This window comes from Carettochelys insculpta, chromosome 2, assembly GCF_033958435.1.
Source record: "Carettochelys insculpta isolate YL-2023 chromosome 2, ASM3395843v1, whole genome shotgun sequence".
In the NCBI taxonomy this organism is placed as follows: domain Eukaryota; kingdom Metazoa; phylum Chordata; order Testudines; family Carettochelyidae; genus Carettochelys; species Carettochelys insculpta.
The window spans coordinates 1,471,415-1,495,000 of NC_134138.1; the positions used below are offsets into that span (position 1 = coordinate 1,471,415).

The 23,586-nt window shown below is 58.6% G+C and overlaps 1 protein-coding gene across 1 annotated transcript in view; it reads right to left on the reverse strand.

The window, feature by feature from the left end:
* Window positions 1-23,586, reverse strand: part of LOC142009002 (microtubule-actin cross-linking factor 1, isoforms 6/7-like) — a 177,971-nt gene that overhangs the window by 153,636 nt on the left and 749 nt on the right. Inside the window, exons 2-3 of the mRNA XM_074986421.1 lie at window positions 8,927-9,097; window positions 8,209-8,372 (exon numbers count right to left, since the gene is read on the reverse strand). Coding sequence (XP_074842522.1) covers window positions 8,209-8,372; window positions 8,927-9,097 — 335 coding nt within the window. The remainder of the gene's footprint in view (window positions 1-8,208; window positions 8,373-8,926; window positions 9,098-23,586) is intronic.

Genomic DNA, 23,586 nt, shown 5'->3' on the forward strand with positions numbered 1-23,586 from the left:
AATGACTTTAAAGTCTGCATTTTACTGAAGATGAATTTTAACAACAGTTTGGAAAGAGAGGCGGCTGAACTCTCTTGTATAATCAAATTCGACACATTAACACGTGGTTTGAACCGGGATGGGAATTTTCTGGGTCATTATCGAGCTCTTTTGCATACTTGGCTTTATCTAATTCTTGAGTCCCCTCCCCTTTTGCCCCTCTGCTCTCTGATTTTCTCATCTTGATAATTTTTTTCTGAGTTGTCAACCTTGATTACTGTTTTTGGTTCTCTGTGCCTTAAATATTGAGTCTGTTCTGGTCTGGCTCTGGTCTGAAGAAGTGGGTCTGTCCCACAAAAGCTCATCACCTAATACATTATTTTGTTACTCTTTAAAGTGCTACTGGACTGCTTTTTTGTTTTGATAGTGTATAGACTAGCACGGCTTTCTCTCTGTTGCAATGCCTATGGTTGACCTAGGACTGCAAGTTACCAGGGCTGCTTGAAAAACTGCATCAAAGAGTCATGGGACTTGATCCTATCACCTCAGATCTGCTTAGGCTTCATCAGGGGACTATGACCCAGTGATTAATGCGGAAAGAACTCTTTGCAAATGCAAAGCTCACCTCCTCTGCCGAGAATGTGATCTCAGCAGCGTACTCACATCTGTATGGACCCTGAGATGCCAGTGGCTCTCCAATATCTCTGCCTTTTTAATACATTAGCTTAGTTCATAAGAATTAGTGAGCACCAAATATTCATTAACCTGGGAGATAATCCTTTGGGATTGGTAGCACTTCTGTATGGGATTAATAAGCTTCTCAGTGATTCTCATACGTCTGGGTAGAGGCCTAAACTGGGTTGCTTTAAAGGTTGTTGGCTTCTAGATAAGCTGAAAAGTGTTATAGCGGCTGTTTTGTTCTGGTTGGTAAATCTAGCTATTGGAATAACCTGCCCCATTCCTTGCGGTTCTCCCTGACTGAGTGGCGTCTGCTGGCTCCCCTGAAATCCCCGTCACACCCTATGGGTACAAACAATCCATCGCGGTGGGTAGCATGGTTAAAATGATGCTATATTGAAAAACCCCTAAGGGAAAGGACCCAAAGGGCTGCACTGCCAACTGCCCTGAGTGGAACTGAATCAGGAGGTGGGGTACTGGGTGCTACTGACCTAGAGGTATCGGTAAACAAATTAAGTTCTGTTACCGTGGAAATACAAGCACTGGAAAAGCTCATCACTACGTCCTAGTCACAACTAGGAATGGGGCACCAGTTATTTTCTAAAACACTGCCAGTTGGGCAATGGGAAGGGAAAAGGTGGTTAGGGTTAGCAGGGACTACAAAACCAATACCCTCATCCCTCGCTCTATGAGCACGATTGGTTCCCACCTTTCTGCTTGCAGGCGAAAACTCGTAAGGGGGCACTAAATTCCCATTCAAATACATGTGGAAGTCTCTGACTGGCGAAGCAGTGGCAGCCCACGGCGCTGCTTTCGAAAGGTAAGTGAACCTTGGGTTGTGGGGGGGAGGGAGTTTAAAGACTGGGGGCAGTTTGGGGCCATGAGTGGGAGGGAGGGTTAAAACCTGGTGGCAGGTTTGGTCCATGGGGTGGGTGGGGGGGTTAAGGCTGCTGCAGGTTGGGTGTGCGGCCGGCGGTGGGTGGGGCATCAGGCTGTGGTGGGTGAGGTCTATGGGGCCAGCGGAGGTGGGGGGGGTCAGGCTACCACTGGCCAGTCTGCAAGCCGGCAGGGAGGGTCAGGCTGCCGGGGCAGGCCTGTGGGGCTGGTGGGGGGTTAAGATATATGTGTCCCTCGTTTAAGCAAGTACTCGTAAGTAAAGTGCTCGTTTAATGAGGCATGACTGTACAAGGAAATGGGTCCCTAGTGTCAGCCTGACACAGGCCCAGGACATGTCATCAGCTGGTCACTCAAAAGATCGCGGAAGGCATGCAAGGAAATTTGCCTTTGGAAACAAAAAAGTTGTTTTGGAAAAATATGAGAGAAGGGGAAAGATGATGACATGGCGGCAGCTGGAAACTTTCCACTAAATACAGATCAAATGGCTCCACAGGCGCATGTGGTAACTGTACTCCCCAGCCTAACTACTGACGTCTAGTCTCAGAGCAGCAGCCACGTTAGCCTGTAGCTTCACCGATAACAAGCAATCCTGCAGCACCTTGAGATGCTACAGGGCTGCTTGTTATTGCACCCCCAATCACAGGAAGGATGTGGATACACTGGAGAGGGTCCAGCGGAGGGCGACCAAAATAATTAGGGGGCTGGAGCATATGACTTATGAAGAAAGGTTGAGCTTAACAGAGAAATCTGGGCTTAACAGGGAAATCCTCAGTCAGCTTAAATTAAAAAAGGAGGCGTACAAGAAATGGAAACGAGGACAGCTGACTAAGGAGGACTATAAACATACGGCTGGAGAATGCCGGGCAGTAACCAGGAAAGCAAAAGCACAAATGGAACTGCAGCTGGCAAGGGATGTGAAGAATAACAATAAGGGTTTCTACAGGCATGTGAACAATAAACGGGTTATCAGAGAAGGTGTGGGGCCATTACTGGATGAGGGAGGTAACCTAGTGACAGATGATGCAGGAAAAGCTGAAGTACTCAATGGTTTTTTTGCCTCAGTCTTCACAGACAGTCAACTTCCCAATGACGGTCCTAGATGATGCAGTATGGGAAGGTGGAGGGCAGCCATCTGTGGGGAAGGAACAAGTTCTGAGCTATCTAGAAAAACTAGATGTGCACAGGTCCATGGGTCTGGATTTAATGCACCCCAGGGTACTGAGGGAACTGGCAGAGGTCATTGCTGAACCTTGGAAGACTCTTGGAAGACTCTTGGAAATTGGGGGAGATACTGGATGACTGGAAGAAGGCAAATGTAGTTCCCATCTTTAATAAAGGTTGGTTCAAAGGCTAGAGCAGGGGTGTCCAACCCACAGGCCATAATCCATCCTGTGGAGCCTTTTTAACCATCCTGCGCTGTCAACAGTGCCACCACTTTTCCAGCGCAGCTCTTGCTGGTGCAACTTGCATGGGCCCCAGCTTGGTGTCTGATGCAAATGTGGCTCGGGCCCTGGTTCACACAGCTCCTGAGATGGCAGCAGCTCTGGTAAGTCACTGCATTCAGTTTATACCAAGGGTACCAGCGCCGACCTCCGCATCACCGGCCTCACCTCAGCCACCCCTTTAGAAAAGGAAAGAAGGACAATCCAGGGAACTATAGACCCGTCAGCCTTACCTCAATCCCTGGGAAAATAATGGAGGGAATCCTCAAGGAATCCATTCTGAAGCACTTGGAAGAGGGGAAAGTGATCAAAAGTAGCCAACATGGATTCACCAGGGGCAAGTCCTGCCTGACCAATCTGATTAGCTTCTATGACGAGGTAGCAAGTTCTGTGGCCATGGGGAAGTCAGTGGATGTGATATACCTTGACTTCAGGAAGGCTTTTGATACGGTCTCCCACAACATTCTTGTCCATGAGTTAAGGAGATATGGATTGGATCCTTGGACTATAAGATGGATGGAAAGCTGGCTTGACGGTCGGGCCCAACCAGTAGTGGTCAATGGCTCAATATCTGGATGGCGGTCTGTTTCAAGTGGAGTGCCGCAAGGCTCGGTTCTGGGGCTGGTGTTATTCAACATCTTTATTAATGACCTGGATGAGGGACTGGATTGCACCCTCAGCAAGTTTGCGGATGACACAAAACTAGGGGGAGAGGTAGATACGTTGGAGTGTAGAGAGAGAATCCAGAGGGACCTGGATAAATTGGAGGACTGGGCCAAAAGAAATCTGATGCAGTTCAATAAGGAGAAGTGTAGAGTCCTGCACCTGGGGCAGAAGAATCCCAAACATTGTTACAGGCTGGGGACCGACTGGCTCAGCAGCAGTACGATGGAAAGGGACCTAGGGGTTATGGTGGATGAAAGGCTGGATATGAGTAAACAGTGTGCCCCTGTAGCCAAGAAGGTTAACGACATATTAGGGTGCATTAGGAGGAGCATTTCGAGCAGATCTAGGGAAATAGTTACTCCTCTTTATTCGGCACTGGTAAGGCCACATCTGGAATATTGTGTCCAGCTTTGGGGCCCCCAGTATAAAAAGGATGTGGATTTGCCGGAGCAGGTTCAGCGAAGGGCAACAAAAATGATTAAGGGGCTGGAGCACAAGACCTATGAGGAGAATGCTGAGGGATTTGGGCTTGTTCAGTTTACAGAAGAGAAGACTTAGAGGTGATTTAATAGCAGCCTTCAACTTCCTGATGGGGAGCTCTAAAAAGGAGGGTGAGAAACTGTTCTCAGTGGTGTCAGACGGCAGAACAAGGAGCAATGGTCTGAAGCTACAGAGGGGGAGGTGTAGGTGAGATATTAGGAAAAGCTACTTCACCAGGCGGGTGGTGAAGCACTGGAATGTGTTGCCTAGAGAGGTGGTGGATTCTCCATCCCTTGAGGTTTTTAAGTCCCAGCTGGACAAGGTGCGGGCTGGGATGACTTAGTGGGGGTTGATCCTGCTTGAAGCAGGGGGCTGGACTAGATGACCTCCTGAGGTCCCTTCCAGCCCTCTGATTCTGTGATTCTGTGAAAGGTTGAGGGAATTGGGACTGTTTAGTCTGCAGAAGAGAAGACCGAGGGGGGACTTGAGAACAGCCTTCAGCTTACTGAAGGGAGGCTGCAAAGAGGCTGGAGAGAGGCTGTTCACAGTGGTCACGGATGGCAGAACACGGAACAATGGTCTCAAGTTGTGACTGGGAAGGTCCAGGTTGAACATTAGGAAGAGCTTTTTCACTAGGAGGGTGGTGAAGCACTGGAATGGTCGACCCAGGGAAGTGGTGGAGTCTCCATCCCCGGAGGTGTTTAAGTCTCGCCTTGACAAAGCCCTGGCTGGGCTGATCTGATGGGTTTGGTCCTGCCTAGGGCAGGGGCTGGACTCGATGGATCTTCTAGGTCTCTTCCAGCTCTATTGTTCTATGATTCTATGATATCGATTCAGTGGGACCTATGGGAACCCAGCTAACAAAAATGTGGTTTGTATTCCACTGATCCTCATTCCTGGGCATATAAAGAGAACCAACACCGGAAAACCACTAACATGGCTCAGTGTGTGGGCCAGGAAAATTTGGGGCTATGTGCTTGGGGGTCAAAATTACAAAAAAGGGATGAATGTTTCTGTGTTAAACACTAAGGAAGCCATAGACACATGTTTGATATACCCGCGAAGGAGGGTCAGCTGTGGCATATACAGGACAGGGACGTGTTGGTGTTAGAAACCATTGTCCCTGGGTAGTAACCGATGCTAAGGAACGGTATCGTATGACTTCTTTAGTTAATTGGTGGGTTTGCAACATTACAGGGATCAAAAGTCCAGACCTGTGTGGCCTGGGAGGCACGTGAAGGTTGAGCCAGGGCTGTATCTCAGCGTAACTAACCCCTGAAACCTGCGGCGTGACTGTGACGGTCACAGCCACATTTGCAGCCTATTGCCCAGACAGGGCACGCAGCGGAGCCCAGCGTGGTACTGCAGACGCTGCTTGCACTGAAAACTACTGCAGAGGCAGGACGTCCGTGCCGGCGGGAGACACCGTTAGGGTGCTCACCTTCTGCAGCCGGGCGGCTAAACATAAGGGTCCAGCCCCCTGTGGTGAGCATGGGAACCCCGGTGGCTTTATGAGTGAGCGTAACTGCTTTGGCTGGCTGGGTGGCGCGGCCTGCTCAAATGACACAGGAAGCCGGCATGCGAAGTCAGGCAAAACCCTTGTAACTAACACTCAGGCAGGCCTGCCACTGGGGGGGCCTTACTCCTGGGCCCGGCTTTTCACACGGCCTGGAGCTCCAGCCACCACCACTGCCAAAGCCCCTTTCAAATGCAGCGGAGCGTTGTGCAGCTGCTCCGCATGCAGCTCTGAGACAACGTGGGGGGCAGTGGCGGTGGGGGTGGGGCTGACTCTCTTAAGCCCCGCCTCTTCTTCCCCTGGCCCTGCCCCTTCTGGGGTGGCCATCCAGGCCTCACCGCCGCCTTGCCTGCGGGCCTGCAGCGCTGTCCGTGGTGCCCAAGCTCACAGGCCTGGGTATGGGAGCGGAGTAATAGTGATGTCTTCGGCGAAAGCACCGCTGACCGTCAGGCCTCAGCAGTTTGGCTGCCCACTTAGCGGAAGGCCAGGAGCCAAGCAGTGGGAAGGCGCAGCCGCACGTTCCTCCTGATGGGAGCCCTTCCCCACACCCCCAGGCATCCCCTCCGCGGTGTAAAGGAACCCTCCTTTGAGCGCTGCCCGCTCCATGCCAGCGGCACTGGCGGGGTGAAATTCCTACTTCATTTGGAGGCTCTGGTCCCCACTGCTCCATTGTCTGGTTGTGTGGTTCTGTTTGGGCGTGTCATTGTTTCCATCTGCGGCATAACTGTTACTGGGAAGAACTAGCAGACGACCGCGGCAGATGGAGGCAGGGGTTACACAAGGGCCTTCAGAAGGGCGAGTTGAAGATCAGACAGCTAGCAGAGGAGAAGCGAGTGCACAGAAAGCACACTAAGGACTTGCCAGACACCCACCACATCTGCAGGAGATGCAGCAAGGACTGTCACTCTTGTGTGGGTCTTCATAGTCACAGTAGACGCTGTAAATGAAGCCCTCAGTTGAAACTCTAAAGGGCGCGATCCATCGTCTCTGCAGACAGAAGGATGCCTACTACTACTAACTACTACATAATTGCTCCTGGAAGCTGTGGAGCCCCGCAGGTGGAGGCAGGGCTGGGTAAAGAATTTCTTCACAAGAGCTCAGGATTGGTCATAATACAGGGAAACCGCGATTTTACGGACCCAACTTAGCAGACTTGGGAACAATGGACGTGTGTCCCCCCACCCGGAGTTCCTGCAGGTCGTCAGTGGGGCAGTAAAATCTTAAAAGTGTCCCCCCAGGAAACCTCGAGACTTAGCTGCTGCAGCCAGGACCAGCCTCTGCCACCGCCACCTCCTTGCCAGAGCCGCCAGAACTCCTGTGGCAGCTCCTCAAGGCCGTGTGGTGGCCCCTGCAGCCGCCCACGGCGAGGCAGCTCCGGCTGCAGGCTGCCAGGCGGCTCCAGCTGCACAGCCAAGTGCCTGCGGCAAGACGGCTCCAGCCAGCGGGACCGGGAGGCTCCTGCTGGGAGGCCAGGCACCCCGTGGCTGGGCGCCTCCAGCCAGCAGGCTCCAACAGCTCCTCCACCAGAGCTGGGCAGTGGGAAGTTGGCTTTTTTGGAGAGGGTTTGGGGAGGGGGGTTGCTTTTGGGTGTGTTTTTGTCAGGGTTGTTTTGGGGAGGTTGTTTTATGAGGTGGGGCTGGGGTGCCACTGGGGCTGGCAGAGCCTGCGGGGAGGGGGTGTAAACCCCAACATTTAACGGACTCTCAGGTAGACCGGACAGCCCTTCCCCACTTTAGTCTGTGAACTGGAGGGTTCTGTATCTTAGTAAAATCATTGCCAGGGTACAGGGTGTGCAGGACCTGAGTGTCACTGTATGAACTGGGGCCCAAGAAGGAGAGCAGCTGAGAAGGGAAAAGAATCAAACTAAGGAGGAAAGACCTGAACAGAAGACATGGCCTCAGCTCAGAGCTGCTAAGAACCCACTGCGTGACTGGCATGTGCAGCAGCCAGAACCCGGACACGCCCGACCTGCCTGCTGAGGGCTGGCGAGATGGCGCCGTGCGCTTAGCGGCTGCATTCTGCTTGGGGGTTGGCAATGAACAAAGGGCACGCGCTTGTGCGAGCGGCTCTTTTGCACAAAGGGTCCTGCAAGCCCACAAGGAGCGTGCCGGCCCCTCGCACTGCATAAGTGCAGGTGCCTTTCCCCCGGAGCCCTAGGTACTGGGTACCGGTGCCCTGGGTGCCCTGGCGTGTGCCTCCAGCTGCTGGGTCAAGACGGTTACAGGACACAGCAGCTCCAGGCAGGGGGCTGTGACGGTTGGAGCTGGTGTCTAGCTGGGCAGCCCACGGGGCCGGCACCGCAGCCGCCAGCATGGACAGGGCCTTGCACCGGGGCCCGGAGTCTGACCAGGCACTGTCCCTGCACAGAAGGGGACTGCCTGGCCCACAGGGAAGTGCTGTGCAATCCAGCATCTGCTCCTCGAACCGGCCCTGGGAACAGGCACTTACGGGCAGGCCAGGGGTTCGTGTGGGAGGCCGCCTGGGCCCAGCTCAGCCGTGCTAGCCACCCCCGGCCTCCGCAGAGCCAAGCCGACAGCTCTGCTCACCCACCTGGCATGGGCCTTCTCAACCAGTTTTCCCCACTTCTCCGGCAGGTCTGCGGCACCCCCGCTCTGCTGTCCGTTCGTCCTGGCCACCTGCTCCTGAGGCAGCCGTCCGTCCTGCAGCACTCGCTCCACGCAGTGTCGCCGCTCGTCCAGAAGCCGTTTCAAGAGCTGTCAGGGCGAGGGCAGCGCTGCTGTCATGGCGAGCCCCAGGGACTCTCCTGTGCACGTCCTGGCACTCAGCCCCAGGGAAGAGCACCGCACGCCCAGGGACCCAAACAGCTGCATGCACTGCCAGCTGCCCCGGCGGCACCAGGGGGGCCCCCTCCAGGCAAGGCAGCAGCAGGTCGCAGGAGGGCCCAGCCCCAGGGCAGAGCCTGTTCAGCAGCCGTCAGGCACTCGCCACCAGCAGGAGCAGCTGCCACGGTGGCGGTGTGCGGCCAGAGCAGGGCAGCGTTTGCTCCCGGGGCGCTGCCAGGCACTGGGCCAAGGGCTGCGCTCCAGGCCTCCTGGCGAGGTGTCAGACCTCTGCAGGTGGGCAGCTCCCTCCGTGCGGGGGCCAGGCTCAGGAACACACAGCAGCGATGCCACACTAGGGCTCGCCCCAGGCCCCCGCCAGCAGTCACCTCTCCCCAGAGCCCCTCCCTCCGGCCCCGCCACCAGAGACCCCAGTGGCTGCACAGGACACCCTGGCAGGGAGCCGAGGGCCCCGAGGCTGAGCTTACCTTCTGCTCCTGCAGCTGCGCTTTCACCACCTTCACCTCCGAGGAAGGGGCCTTCTGGCTGCCAACCAGCTCCTCCATGTCAGCTACCCAGGTCAGCAGAGTCTCCAGAGTGTCCTGGCCTTGCTCCATGCACGGGGAGCCCTCCGGGAGTGTGACAGCCCGCAGGGCACCCTGGGGAGGAGGAAGACGCACTCGTGGGAACCAGGGATCGCCCCCGAGAGCGCAAGGGCGTGAGAGCCAGTGGCAAAGCAGCAGCCGGGCTCCCTGCCACAGACGGGCCACTCGAGAGGGGGCAGGGATCGCAACGGGATGGAGCACAGTGCTACTGGCGGTACCGACGGCCCGGTTAGGAGCACGGTCCCAGCCGGGTCAGCACCATCCTACCCCTGCCCCACAGTAACCGCGGTGCCGGCACACACGGGGCAGCTCTTGCCTCACCCCTCCTGGGCCGGCCCTGTCGGGGTCACTGCCCGTCCTCGCGGCAGCACCTCCTTGCTGCGCAGTGCATCCCCTGCTCCCGCGAGCTGTGCTGCTCAGGGTGGAGCTGGCCACCCCCTGCACCAGCGCACAGACTCAGGCCCCCCACAACGAGCCGTGCTCGGCAGCTGGGAGACCTCACACGCTGCAGCGACTGCATCTGCTGGGCAGTCGTTGGCCCGGGGCGCAGCCAGGGCACAAGGCTGCCTCCCTTCCTCCAGCTTTCCTGGGGCAGCAGCAGCCAGGCCTCACCGTCTGCACCGGACGCTGCCAAGCGCTGAGCGCCCTGAACCTCAGGCTAACCCTCAGCCCATTCGGCCAGGGGCCACTGCACGGCATGGGCAGGAACCTGGCTCCCCCAAAGCCACGCAGGGGAAAGGGGCCAGTTACACATGGACAGAAGCCAGGCCCTGAACCCAGCCCACGCGGGCAGTGCAGGGAGCTTGGGGCTATGCCTGAGAGAGGCCAGAGCCGGAACACCTGGGAACACCCCAAGACCGGAGTCAGGGGCTGCCTCCTGGGAAAGCCTCAAGAAATACACAGCCCAGTCCCCTAACACATGAGCCTGGCACTGGGAGCCCCAGCCCAGTCCCCTAACACACCCGCCTGGCACTGGAACCCCAGCCCAGTCCCCTAACACACCTGCCTGGCACTGGGACTCCCAGCCCAGTCCCCTAACCCACCCGCCTGGCACTGGGACTCCCAGCCCAGTCCCCTAACACACCTGCCTGGCACTGGGACTCCCAGCCCAGTCTCCTAACCCACCCGCCTGGCACTGGAAACCCCTCAGCCCAGTCCCCTAACATACCTGCCTGTCACTACAACCCCCCCAGCCCAGTCCCCTAACACACCCGTCCAACAGCTACCACCGCCAGCCTCTTCTGTGATCAGACCTGTGGCTCCAGAATTGGGCTGATCACCCACCAATGGACTCCCAAAAAGGAGGGTGACATGAAGACGTCCTACTCAATACCAAGTGACTCCCAGAAGTAGTAAGTAGAACCCAGAGGTACCTGCCCCCTGCTGTAACCCACTCGACCCTATTCCCCTCCCAAAGTTCAGATAGAGCCCAGCGGCCTGTGAGTGACTTGTGTAAGATGTCAGAACTGTTTGTAGTAGAGCTGAGGGGGGTCTCGCATTGATTTAATTTCAGTAGGAGTTAGGTATGGTGCTCCTGCCAGCTAACCGCTAAGTTCTCTGCCAAGAAACTAGAGTTTTCAAGTGCCCTTAGTGGCCGCTGGGAAGCGCTGGTGTGTGGGCGGGAAAGGAACGGACTCCATTGCCCCAGATTTGCTGCTTGGCTTGTACCGAGCACGCTGAGGACCACTGCTGAAGGAGATGCACTTACTTTTGTCCCCCGATGTGCTAACTCTGCCCCTGCCCCCACTAGTGCAATATGCACAGCTCACTCCTCTACCAAACTCTGGTCTGGTGCCCTGGGAAGAGGATGGGGGCAGCAGGGTGGAGCATCAGCAGGGCACCTTTTGGGGAGTAGCATGCTGCAAAGGTGGGGGCTGCCTGTTTGGTGAGTCTTAGCCTCCTCTGGCCTCTTATACCCACGGGCCATACTCCTAATGCATCCACCTGACACCGCAGCCTCCTAATGCACCGGGTCAGCCCATGTCCTCGCCCTGGAAATGCTCACTGCCTGGCCCCCATAGCACCCCCAGTCAGCACCCCAGCCTGGCCCCCCTAATGCTCTCAGTCAGCATCACGGCCTAGCCTCCATAATGCCCCCTATCTGTAACACAGCCCGGCCCCCATAACACCTCCAGTCAGCAGCCCAGCTCGGCCCTCATAATGTACCCAGTCAGCACCATGGCCCGGCCTCCATAACGCACCAAATCATCACCACAGCCTGGCCCCCATAACGCACCAAATCAGCACCACAGCCTGGCCCCCATAACGCACCAAGTCAGCACCATGGCCTGGCTCCCATAACGCACCAAGTCAGCACCACAGCCTGGCCCCCATAACACACCAAGTCAGCACCATGGCCCGGCCCCCATAACGCACGAAATCATCACCACAGCCTGGCCCCCATAACGCACCAAATCATCACCACAGCCTGGCACATAACGCACCAAATCATCACCACAGCCCGGCTCCCATAACGCACCAAATCAGCACCACGGCCCGGCTCCCATAACGCACCAAGTCAGCACCACAGCCTGGCCCCCATAACACACCAAATCATCACCACAGCCTGGCCCCCATAACGCACCAAATCAGCACCACAGCCTGGCTCCCATAACGCACCAAGTCAGCACCATGGCCCGGCCCCCATAACGCACGAAATCATCACCACAGCCTGGCCCCCATAACGCACCAAGTCAGCACCATGGCCTGGCCCCCATAATGCAAGTCAGCACCACGGCCCGGCTCCCATAACGCACCAAGTCAGCACCACGGCCCGGCCCCCATAACGCACCAAGTCAGCACCACAGCCTGGCCCCCATAACGCACCAAATCAGCACCACAGCCTGGCTCCCATAATGCACGAAAACATCACCACAGCCTGGCCCCCATAACGCACCAAGTCAGCACCATGGCCTGGCCCCCATAATGCACGAAAACATCACCACAGCCTGGCCCCCATAACGCACCAAGTCAGCACCATGGCCTGGCCCCCATAATGCAAGTCAGCACCACAGCCCAGCTCCCATAACACACCAAGTCAGCACCACAGCCTGGCCCCCATAACGCACCAAATCAGCACCACGGCCCGGCTCCCATAACGCACCAAGTCAGCACCATGGCCCGGCCTCCATAACGCACCAAATCAGCACCACAGCCTGGCCCCCATAATGCACCAAGTCAGCGCCATGGCCTGGCTCCCATAACGCACCAAGTCAGCACCACAGCCTGGCCCCCATAACGCACCAAGTCAGCACCACGGCCCGGCCTCCATAACGCACCAAATCATCACCACAGCCTGGCCCCCATAACGCACCAAGTCAGCACCACGGCCTGGCCCCCATAACGCACCAAGTCAGCACCATGGCCCAGCCCCCATAACGCACGAAATCATCACCACAGCCTGGCACATAATGCACCAAATCATCACCACAGCCCGGCTCCCATAACGCACCAAATCAGCACCACGGCCCGGCTCCCATAATGCACCAAGTCAGCACCACAGCCTGGCCCCCATAACACACCAAATCATCACCACAGCCTGGCCCCCATAACGCACCAAATCAGCACCACAGCCTGGCTCCCATAACGCACCAAGTCAGCACCATGGCCCGGCCCCCATAACGCACGAAATCATCACCACAGCCTGGCCCCCATAACGCACCAAGTCAGCACCATGGCCTGGCCCCCATAATGCAAGTCAGCACCACGGCCCGGCCCCCATAACACACCAAGTCAGCACCACGGCCCGGCCCCCATAACGCACCAAGTCAGCACCACGGCCCAGCCCCCATAACGCACCAAGTCAGCACCACGGCCTAGCCCCCATAACGCACCAAATCAGCACCACAGCCTGGCCCCCATAATGCACCAAGTCAGCACCATGGCCTGGCCCCCATAATGTACGAAATCATCACCACAGCCTGGCCCCCATAACGCACCAAGTCAGCACCATGGCCTGGCCCCCATAATGCAAGTCAGCACCATGGCCTGGCTCCCATAACGCACCAAGTCAGCACCACAGCCTGGCCCCCGTAACGCACCAAGTCAGCACCACGGCCCAGCCCCCATAACGCACCAAAGCTGTGTCTACACGTGCACGCTACTTCGAAGTAGCGGCACTAACTTCAAAATAGCGCCCGTCGCGGCTACACGCGTCGGGCGCTATTTCGAAGTTAACTTCGACATTAGGCGGTGAGACGTCGAAGTCGCTAACCTCATGAGGGGATCGGAATAGCGCCCTACTTCAACGTTCGACGTCAAAGTAGGGACCGTGTAGACGATCCGCGTCCCGCAACGTCGAAATTGCCGGGTCCTCCATGGAGGCCAACAGCTGGGGGGTTGAGAGATGCTCTCTCTCCAGCCCCTGCGGGGCTCTATGGTCACCGTGGGCAGCAGCCCTTAGCCCAGGGCTTCTGGCTGCTGCTGCAGCAGCTGGGGATCTATGCTGCAGGCACAGGGTCTGCAACCAGTTGTCGGCTCTGTGGATCTTGTGTTGTTTAATGCAACTGTGTCTGGGAGGGGCCCTTTAAGGGAGCGGCTTGCTGTTGAGTCCGCCCTGTGACCCTGTCTGCAGCTGTGCCTGGCACCCTTATTTCGATGTGTGCTACTTTGGCGTGTAGACGTTCCCTCGCAGCGCCTATTTCGATGTGGTGCCGCGCAACGTCGAAGTTGAACATCGACGTTGCCAGCCCTGGAGGACGTGTAGACGTTACTCATCGAAATAGCCTATTTCGATGTTGCTACATCGAAATAAGCTATTTCGATGTTGGCTTCACGTGTAGACATAGCCCAAGTCAGCACCATGGCCTGGCCCCCATAATGTGCCAAGTCAGCACCACGTCCTGGGCACCCATAATGCAAGTCAGCACCACGGCCCAGCTCCCATAATGCACCAAGTCAGCACCGTGGCCTGGCCCCCATAACTCACCAAGGCTACGTCTACACGTGCAGCCAACATCGAAATAGCTTATTTCGATGTTGCAACATCGAAATAGTCTATTTCGATGAATAACGTCTACACGTCCTCCAGGGCCGGCAACATCGATGTTCAACTTCGACGTTGCTCAGCCCAACATCGAAATAGGCGCAGCGAGGGAACGTCTACACGTCAAAGTAGCACACATCGAAATAGGGATGCCAGGCACAGCTGCAGACAGGGTCACAGGGCGGACTCAACAGCCAGCCGCTCCCTTAAAGGGCCCCTCCCAGACACAGTTGCACTACACAACACAAGATCCACAGACCTGACAACTGGTTGCAGACCCTGTGCCTGCAGCATAGATCCTCAGCTGCCGCAGAAGCAGCCAGAAGCCCTGGGCTAAGGGCTGCTGCCCACGGTGACCATAGAGCCCCGCAGGGGCTGGAGAGAGAGCATCTCTCAACCCCCCAGCTGATGGCCGCCATGGAGGACCCAGCAATTTCGACGTTGCGGGACGCCGATCGTCTACACGGTCCCTACTTCGACGTTGAACGTCGAAGTAGGGCGCTATTCCTATCTCCTTATGAGGTTAGCGACTTCGACATCTCGCCGCCTAACGTCGAAGTTAACTTCGAAATAGCGCCCGACGCGTGTAGACGCGACGGGCGCTATTTCGAAGTCGGTGCCGCTACTTCGAAGTAGCGTGCACGTGTAGACGCAGCTCAAGTGAGCACCACTGCCTGGCCCCCATAATGTACCCAGTCAGTACCACAGGCAGGTCCTTCTAACACCCCCATCAGTACCATGGCCTGGCCCCCCAGTGTTCCCAGTCAGCATAACTGCCCCTGGTCAATTCATAAGAACGGCCATACAGGGTCCGACCAAAGGTCCATCTAGCCCAGTATCCCGTCTGTCGGCAGTAGCCAGTGCCAGGTGCCCCAGAGGAGGTGAACCAAAGACAATGACCAAGCGATTTGTCTCCTGCCATCCATCTCCCGCCTTCGACAAAAGGCGAGGCACCATACCTTACCCCTTGCTAATAGCCAGCTATGGACCTCACGTCCAAATATTTATCGAGCTCTTTTTTAAACTCTGTTAGAGTCCTGGCCTTCACAGCGCCCTCTGGCAAGGAGTGCCACAGGTTGACTGTGCGCCGTGTGAAGAAAAACTTTCTTTTATTAGTTTTGAATCTGCTACCCACTAATTTCATTTGGTGTCCTCTAGTTCTTATGTTATGGGAACAAGTAAATAACTTTTCTGCATTCACTTTCTCCACACCATTCATGATTTTATATACCTCTATCATATCGCCCCTCAATCGCCTCTTTTCCAGACTGAAAAGTCCCAGTCTCTCTAGCCTCTCCCCATATGGGACCCTTTCCAAACCCTTAATCATTTTAGTTGCCGTTTTCTGAATCTTTTCTAATGCCAATATATCTTTTCTGAGGTGAGGAGACCACATCTGCATGCAGTACTCAAGATGTGGGCGCACCATAGTTTTTTATAGGGGACTCTCTCCGACCCCCAAAACGCACCAGGTAAGCAGCATGGCCTGGCCCTCCTGACACCCCCAATCAACCCTGCAGCCTGGCCCTCCTAATGCCCCTGGTAAGCACCATGGCCTGGACTCTACAATACACCCAGTCAGCACAAAGATGTGGCCCTCCTAACTGCACAGGGAACACCACAGCCCAGCCCCAGCAATGCACCAGGTCTGCACCACTTCCCGGCCACTATAACGCCCCCAGTCAGCTCCACGGCCTGCCCAGTACACTGGCCTGGCACAAGAGCCTGCTGTGGAGTGGGGGGACACGTGTGGGAGGAGGGCTCACAGAGATTGGGGGTCTCCTGCTGAGGGTAACCTGGCGACCAGGTGACATCTCTGGGCTGCAGACAAAGGGGAAGTGGAGCCTGAGGGGCGTGAATGGGAACTGGGAGTTGGAAGCAGTGAGTCTGGGCTGGGAGAGAGAGAGACAAAGGAGGGGGCAAGACCCCAGTTCCGGGGGCCCCTCGGGGCCTCCTCTCCCCAGCATGGATGGGACTGGCTGTCTCTGCCGGCTGCACTGACTCCTCTGTACGACGCTGTGTTCTTGTCGGCTAAAAAACCCGCTGTTCTCCTGCTGGGTGAGAGTCACTCCTGCCTGCGGACGGGGTGCACAGCCTGGGGACCTCTGAACCCCATCACACTGGTGTCAGCAGTGGGATGCTCTGCACCCCGAGGATGGAGCATCCAGCAGTAAGTAATGGGGGCCCAGGAGGAAGAAGGGGGGCCAGCGAGACCCAGGTGTGCTGAAGGCAATTGAGGTAAAGTTCCCTAAGGTGGAGGGGCCTGTGGCCAAACCCGAGCAACTTTGGTGGTGGTCCTTGAGAGGGGGTGTCACACCCGAGGAGGGGTTACTCCTGGGAGTCCATTAGAGTCGGCCCCAGAACGCGGAGGGGCCGAGGGCCCAACCCCCAGGAACAAGTGACCCACAAGGAGGCTGACACGCTGAATGAGTTCACCCCAAGACAGTGTGGTCGTGGTCCTTAAGAGCGGGTGTCACAGCGAAGAAGGGGTTTCACTGAGAGTCTGTTGGAGTCACTTCCAGAGGGCGGAGGGGCCTATGGCCTAACGCGGGGAACATCTGACCCGCAAGGAGTCTGGCACACTGAAGGGATTCATCCAGAGATCGTGGGGTGCAGAGGGCATCAGCCTGAGAGCCTGCAACCACGCTCAGCAACTCCACTGTGAAGTGGCAGCACCTGGAAACCAAATCAAGATTAAAGGAGCTGGACAAGGCAGCTGAGGTGTTCCTGGGAGGGGTGAGAGGACTCTGTCCGACCAGAGTCATCCTCTAGCCAGGACACAGGGGCTACGTCTACACGTGCAGCCAACATCGAAATAGTCTATTTCGATGAATAACGTCTACACGTCCTCCAGGGCCGGCAACGTCGATGTTCAACTTCGACGTTGCTCAGCCCAACATCGAAATAGGCGCAGCGAGGGAACGTCTACACGTCAAAGCAGCACACATCGAAATAGGGATGCCAGGCACAGCTGCAGACAGGGTCACAGGGCGGACTCAACAGCAAGCCGCTCCCTTAAAGGGCCCCTCCCAGACACAGCTGCACTAAACAACACAAGATACACAGAGCTGACAACTGGTTGCAGACCCTGTGCCTGCAGCATAGATCCCCAGCTGCCGCAGCAGCAGCCAGAAGCCCTGGGCTAAGGGCTGCTGCCCACGGTGACCATAGAGCCCCGCAGGGGCTGGAGAGAGAGCATCTCTCAACCCCCCAGCTGATGGCCGCCATGGAGGACCCGGCAATTTCGACGTTGCGGGACGCGGATCGTCTACATGGTCCCTACTTCGACGTTGAACGTCGAAGTAGGGCGCTATTCCGATCCCCTCATGAGGTTAGCGACTTCGACGTCTCGCCGCCTAACGTCGAAGTTGGTGCCGCTACTTAGAAGTAGCGTGCACGTGTAGACGCAGCTAGGAAGAGCAGACTGGCGATGGAGTTATGCCGATTGATGAAGAGAAAGAAGCTGGTAGCAGAGGGGAGGAAAGGGATCCTAACCTTCTGTCTGGTGGTACCAGCTGTCTGCCTGGAGGGGGATTATGTGGGAATCTGCCTGATGGGCCAGAAGTGATCCTGGGCGTAGGTGAACCCCGGGAGCTGGTTGTGGCTCAAGGGAGCAGTGCCCCTGTGGAGCCAGACAGGGGTGAGTTGTTGTTTTGGGGGAGCTCTTGAGAAAGAGAATTTCCCTGAAACTTTTCATGACCCGTCTGTGAGGACTGCAGAAAATGGGAGTGAGGTGAAGGAGAGTGAACAGGAAAGGTGCTTGTCTGTAAGAGCCAGAGCAGCCCTTTGCCTGGGGAGAAGTTTGTTTCAGTTCCTGATGGCCAGGACCTGCGTGAGTGTGAAACACTGGCTGTGCTCTGCAAGGGTCCAAAGCAGGCAGGGTAAAGGTTTCTCAGGAATTGGAAGTTGGTGCAAGTAAAGGGAAAACTATCAGGGAATGTGAGCAGCCCTGTGAGAACCAAGTGAAACAGCTGCACAGTCAATCTCTGTAGGATGCAGGAGAGGTTCAGCAATTCCCCATCTCCAGGTGCTGGAAACACTTATATTCTCATACTGGACTCCACTTCTGATTCCATGGGGAGGGGGCAGAAGTTGGAGGTGGAAGGACAAAGGAGCTTTGGGCCTGGTGGGCCAGTAAGGGATAAACAGGGATTCCTTCATGTGTATTCTGAGTCTGGGACGCACAAAGCATCTTTCAGAGAGCAGTTTGGTTTGCAAATTTCCAGACGGGCTGGGAGGACGAGATCTTCCGGAGGATCAGCAATGGCCCAGCTATTGCTAGAAGGAGGCCACACCCAGGGAGATCAGATTTCCACCCCAGAGGGCAAGAGAGAAGATTAGATCTTGATGGTACAAAGAAAGGCCTCACCCATTTAGCCCCAGAAATAGTAACAGAGAGTAGGCCGTGCTAGTCTATACACTATCAAAACTGAAGAAGTGGGTCTGTCCCACGAAAGCTTACCTCATAAACTATTTTGCTAGTCTTTAAAGCCCCAGAAATGTTTGACTTGCTGGTGCTGCAGCATCTGTATGGGCTCTGCCTGCCCGACTTGAGAATGTGGCTGATGGACCGGAGACCGAAGCCGGGAGACCAACCAACCTGAGGGAACTAAAGGGACTTGCCCGGCTGCATCACATGAAAAGGGCCAAGACCAAGCTCCTGACCTGGAGCCTGCCCCAGCAGGATTATGACATGGAGGTGGTGCACATCAAGGGGAGCACCGAGGGTACAGCCGATGCCCTGTCACAAGGGGAGGGCCCCGAGCTTCCCCAGGTCACTGGCTGAGTGACCCCAGTCAGTTCAGTCTGGAAGCGGGGAGAGATGTGATGGAGTGGGGGATACCTGTGTGTGTGTGTGGCTCACAGAGGGTGTGGGGCTCCTGCTGAGGGTAACCCTGACAACCAGGTAACACCTTTGTACTGCAGACAAAGGGGGAGATGGAGCCTGAGGGGTTTGAATTGGAACTGGGAGTTGGGAGCAGTGAGTCTGGGCTGGGAGAGAGAGACAAAGGAGGGGGCCAGGCCCCGGCTCTGTGGGCCCCTCGGGGCCTCCTCTCCCCAGCATGGATGGGACTGGCTGTCTCTGCCTGCTGTACTGACTCCTCTGTACGACGCTGTGTCCTGTCGGCTAATAAACCCGCTGTTCTCCTGCTGAGTGAGAGACTCTCCTGCCTGCGGACGGGGTGCAGAGCTTGGGGGACCCCAGAACCCCATCACACCTGCCCAGCATGACCCCCTAATGGACCTGCCAAGCACTGAAGTCCAGCCCAGTGGAGGCGGGAGAGGGGGACTGAGCCGGCTCACTAGCTGCAGGCACTCGGCACGTGGCTCGCTGAGCACTGCCTCGGCCTCTCGCACTAGAGTGGAGAAGCTCAGAAAAAAGTCACTCGACCCAGAGACCCCTGCCAAACCCCACCAGTCCAGGGGCTGTTGCTGGGAGTCCACGTCGGGAAGCCTCGTGAGCCAGCCCCAACTGTCAAGGGCTTGCACATCCGGAGAGCCGCACAGTGCTTGCACCACAACAGCAGTGTGGGGCTTTGCGTTGCTGTGGTGGTGGAGTTGGCAGATGTGGCCAGGCCAGCAATGGGCTGGACACGAGGCTGTTGGGCGACACGAATGCAGAATGCCGACTGCACATGCTCAGACGTGTGGAGAGTCACGGGCAACTCAAGGGTCTTGAGGTGGATTCTCCGGAAACAGCAGCGCCATGACATAAAGCTCCGGAACCGCACAGGCGTCCCTGCAGAGCTCCTGGGGGAGTCCCCCCTCCAGGAGCAATCAATGCCACGCTGAGATGAGCCTCACGCAAGGAGCAGATCGCGCCGAAGCCAGGGAGAAATTGCTCCAAAGAAAAAGATCTCGAAGGAAGCTGGAGAAGCAGCAACTTACGGCGTGGGAGCGAAACTGACGTAACAGACGTACGTAACACAACACAGGTACGTAGTGCCCGGTCCCCCGACACACCCGCCTGGAGCCACAGCCCGGCCTGCTCCCCCGACACACCCGCCTGTCTGCGCACCATAGCCCGGTCTGCTGCCCTGACACACCCGCCTCTCTGCGCACCACAGCCTGGTCTGCTCCCCCGACACACCCGCCTGTCTGCGCACCACAGCCCGGTCTGCTCCCCCGACACACCCGCCTGTCTGCGCACCACAGCCCGGTCTCCTCCCCCGACACACCCGCCTCTCTGCGCACCACTGCCCGGTCTGCTCCCCGACACACCCGCCTGTCTGCACACCACAGCCCGGTCTGCTCCCCCGACACACCCGCCTGTCTCCGCACCACAGCCCGGTCTGCTCCCCCGACACACCCGCCTGTCTGCGCACCACAGCCCGGTCTGCTCCCCCGACACACCTGCCTGTCTCCGCACCACAGCCCGGTCTGCTCCCTGACACACCCACCTGTCTGCGCACCACAGCCCGGTCTGCTCCCCCGACACACCCACCTGTCTGCGCACCACAGCCCGGTCTGCTCCCCCGACACACCTGCCTGTCTCCGCACCACAGCCCGGTCTGCTCCCTGACACACCCGCCTGTCTGCGCACCACAGCCCGGTCTGCTCCCCCGACACACCCGCCTGTCTCCGAACCACAGCCCGGTCTGCTCCCCCGACACACCCACCTGTCTGCACACCACAGCCCGGTCTGCTCCCCAGACACACCCGCCTGTCTGCGCACCACTGCCCGGCCTGCTCCCCGACACACCCGCCTGTCTCCGCACCACAGCCCGGTCTGCTCCCCCGACACACCTGCCTGTCTGCGCACCACAGCCCGGTCTGCTCCCCTGACACACCCGCCTGTCTGCACACCACAGCCCGGTCTGCTCCCCCGACACACCCACCTGTCTGCACACCACAGCCCGGTCTGCTCCCCTGACACACCCGCCTGTCTGCGCACCACTGCCCGGCCTGCTCCCGCCACACACCCGCCTGTCTGCACACCACAGCCCGGTCTGCTCCCCTGACACACCCGCCTGTCTGCACACCACAGCCCGGTCTGCTCCCCTGACACACCCACCTGTCTGCACACCACAGCCCGGTCTGCTCCCCTGACACACCCGCCTGTCTGCGCACCACAGCCCGGTCTGCTCCCCGACACACCCGCCTGTCTGCGCACCACAGCCCGGTCTGCTCCCCGACACACCCGCCTGTCTGCACACCACATCCCGGTCTGCTCCCCGACACACCCACCTGTCTGCGCACCACAGCCCGGTCTGCTCCCCCGACACACCCACCTTTCTGCACACCACAGCCCGGTCTGCTCCCCTGACACACCTGCCTGTCTGCGCACCACTGCCCGGCCTGCTCCCGCCACACACCCGCCTGTCTGCACACCACAGCCCGGTCTGCTCCCCCGACACACCCGCCTGTCTGCGCACCACAGCCCGGTCTGCTCCCCTGACACACCCGCCTGTCTGCGCACCACAGCCCGGTCTGCTCCCCAGACACACCCGCCTGTCTGCGCACCACAGCCCGGTCTGCTCCCCCGACACACCCACCTGTCTGTGCACCACTGCCCGGTCTGCTCCCCCGACACACCTGCCTGTCTGCGCACCACAGCCCGGTCTGCTCCCCCGACACACCCACCTGTCTGCGCACCACAGCCCGGTCTGCTCCCCCGACACACCCGCCTGTCTGTGCACCACAGCCTGGTCTGCTCCCCCGACACACCCGCCTGTCTGTGCACCACAGCCCGGTCTGCTCCCCCGACACACCCACCTGTCTGTGCACCACTGCCCGGTCTGCTCCCCGACACACCCGCCTGTCTGCACACCACATCCCGGTCTGCTCCCCGACACACCCGCCTGTCTGCACACCACAGCCCGGTCTGCTCCTCCGACACACCCGCCTGTCTGCGCACCACCGCCTGGTCTGCTCCCCCGACACACCCGCCAGTCTGTGCACCACAGCCCGGTCTGCTCCCCCGACACACCCGCCTGTCTGCACACCACAGCCCGGTCTGCTCCCCGACACACCTGCCTGTCTGCGCACCACAGCCCGGTCTGCTCCCCGACACACCCGCCTGTCTGCGCACCACATCCCGGTCTGCTCCCCGACACACCCACCTGTCTGCGCACCACAGCCCGGTCTGCTCCCCCGACACACCCACCTGTCTGCACACCACAGCCCGGTCTGCTCCCCTGACACACCCGCCTGTCTGCGCACCACTGCCCGGCCTGCTCCCGCCACACACCCGCCTGTCTGCACACCACAGCCCGGTCTGCTCCCCGACACACCCACCTGTCTGCACACCACAGCCCGGTCTGCTCCCCTGACACACCCGCCTGTCTGCGCACCACTGCCCGGCCTGCTCCCGCCACACACCCGCCTGTCTGCACACCACAGCCCGGTCTGCTCCCCCGACACACCCGCCTGTCTGCGCACCACAGCCCAGTCTGCTCCCCTGACACACCCGCCTGTCTGCGCACCACAGCCCGGTCTGCTCCCCCACCACACCCGCCTGTCTGCGCACCACAGCCCGGTCTGCTCCCCCGACACACCCACCTGTCTGCGCGCCACAGCCCGGTCTGCTCCCCGACACACCCGCCTGTCTGCACACCACATCCCGGTCTGCTCCCCGACACACCCGCCTGTCTGCACACCACAGCCCGGTCTGCTCCTCCGACACACCCGCCTGTCTGCGCACCACCGCCCGGTCTGCTCCCCCGACACACCCGCCAGTCTGTGCACCACAGCCCGGTCTGCTCCCCCGACACACCCGCCTGTCTGCACACCACAGCCCGGTCTGCTCCCCGACACACCCACCTGTCTGCGCACCACAGCCCGGTCTGCTCCCCGACACACCCACCTGTCTGCGCACCACAGCCTGGTCTGCTCCCCCGACACACCCACCTGTCTGCGCACCACAGCCCGGTCTCCTCCCCCGACACACCCACCTGTCTGCGCACCACAGCCTGGTCTGCTCCCCAAACACACCCACCTGTCTGCGCACCACAGCCCGGTCTGCTCCCCCGACACACCCGCCTGTCTGCGCACCACAGCCCGGTCTGCTCCCCCGACACACCCGCCTGTCTGCGCACCACAGCCCGGTCTGCTCCCGGACACACCCGCCTTTCTGCGCACCACAGCCCGGTCTGCTCCCCGACACACCCGCCTTTCTGCGCACCACAGCCCGGTCTGCTCCCCCGACACACCCGCCTGTCTGCACACCACAGCCCGGTCTGCTCCCCGACACACCCGCCTTTCTGCGCACCACAGCCCCGTCTGCTCCCCCGACACACCCGCCTGTCTCCGCACCACAGCCCGGTCTGCTCCCCCGACACACCCGCCTGTCTGCGCACCACAGCCCGGTCTGCTCCCCGACACACCCGCCTGTCTGCACACCACAGCCCAACTGGGTCCCCCTCACACACCTGCCTATCACCACAGCCCAGCCCGGCCCTGTCCCCTGACACTCACCTGGCACCAGAGCCCAGCCTGGCCCAGTGCCCCTGACACACCCACCTGGCACCACAGCCCGGCCCCTCTGACACACCCACATGTTTCCACACTCCAGCCAGGCTGGGTACCCCGACACACCCACTTGGCACCACAGCCTGGC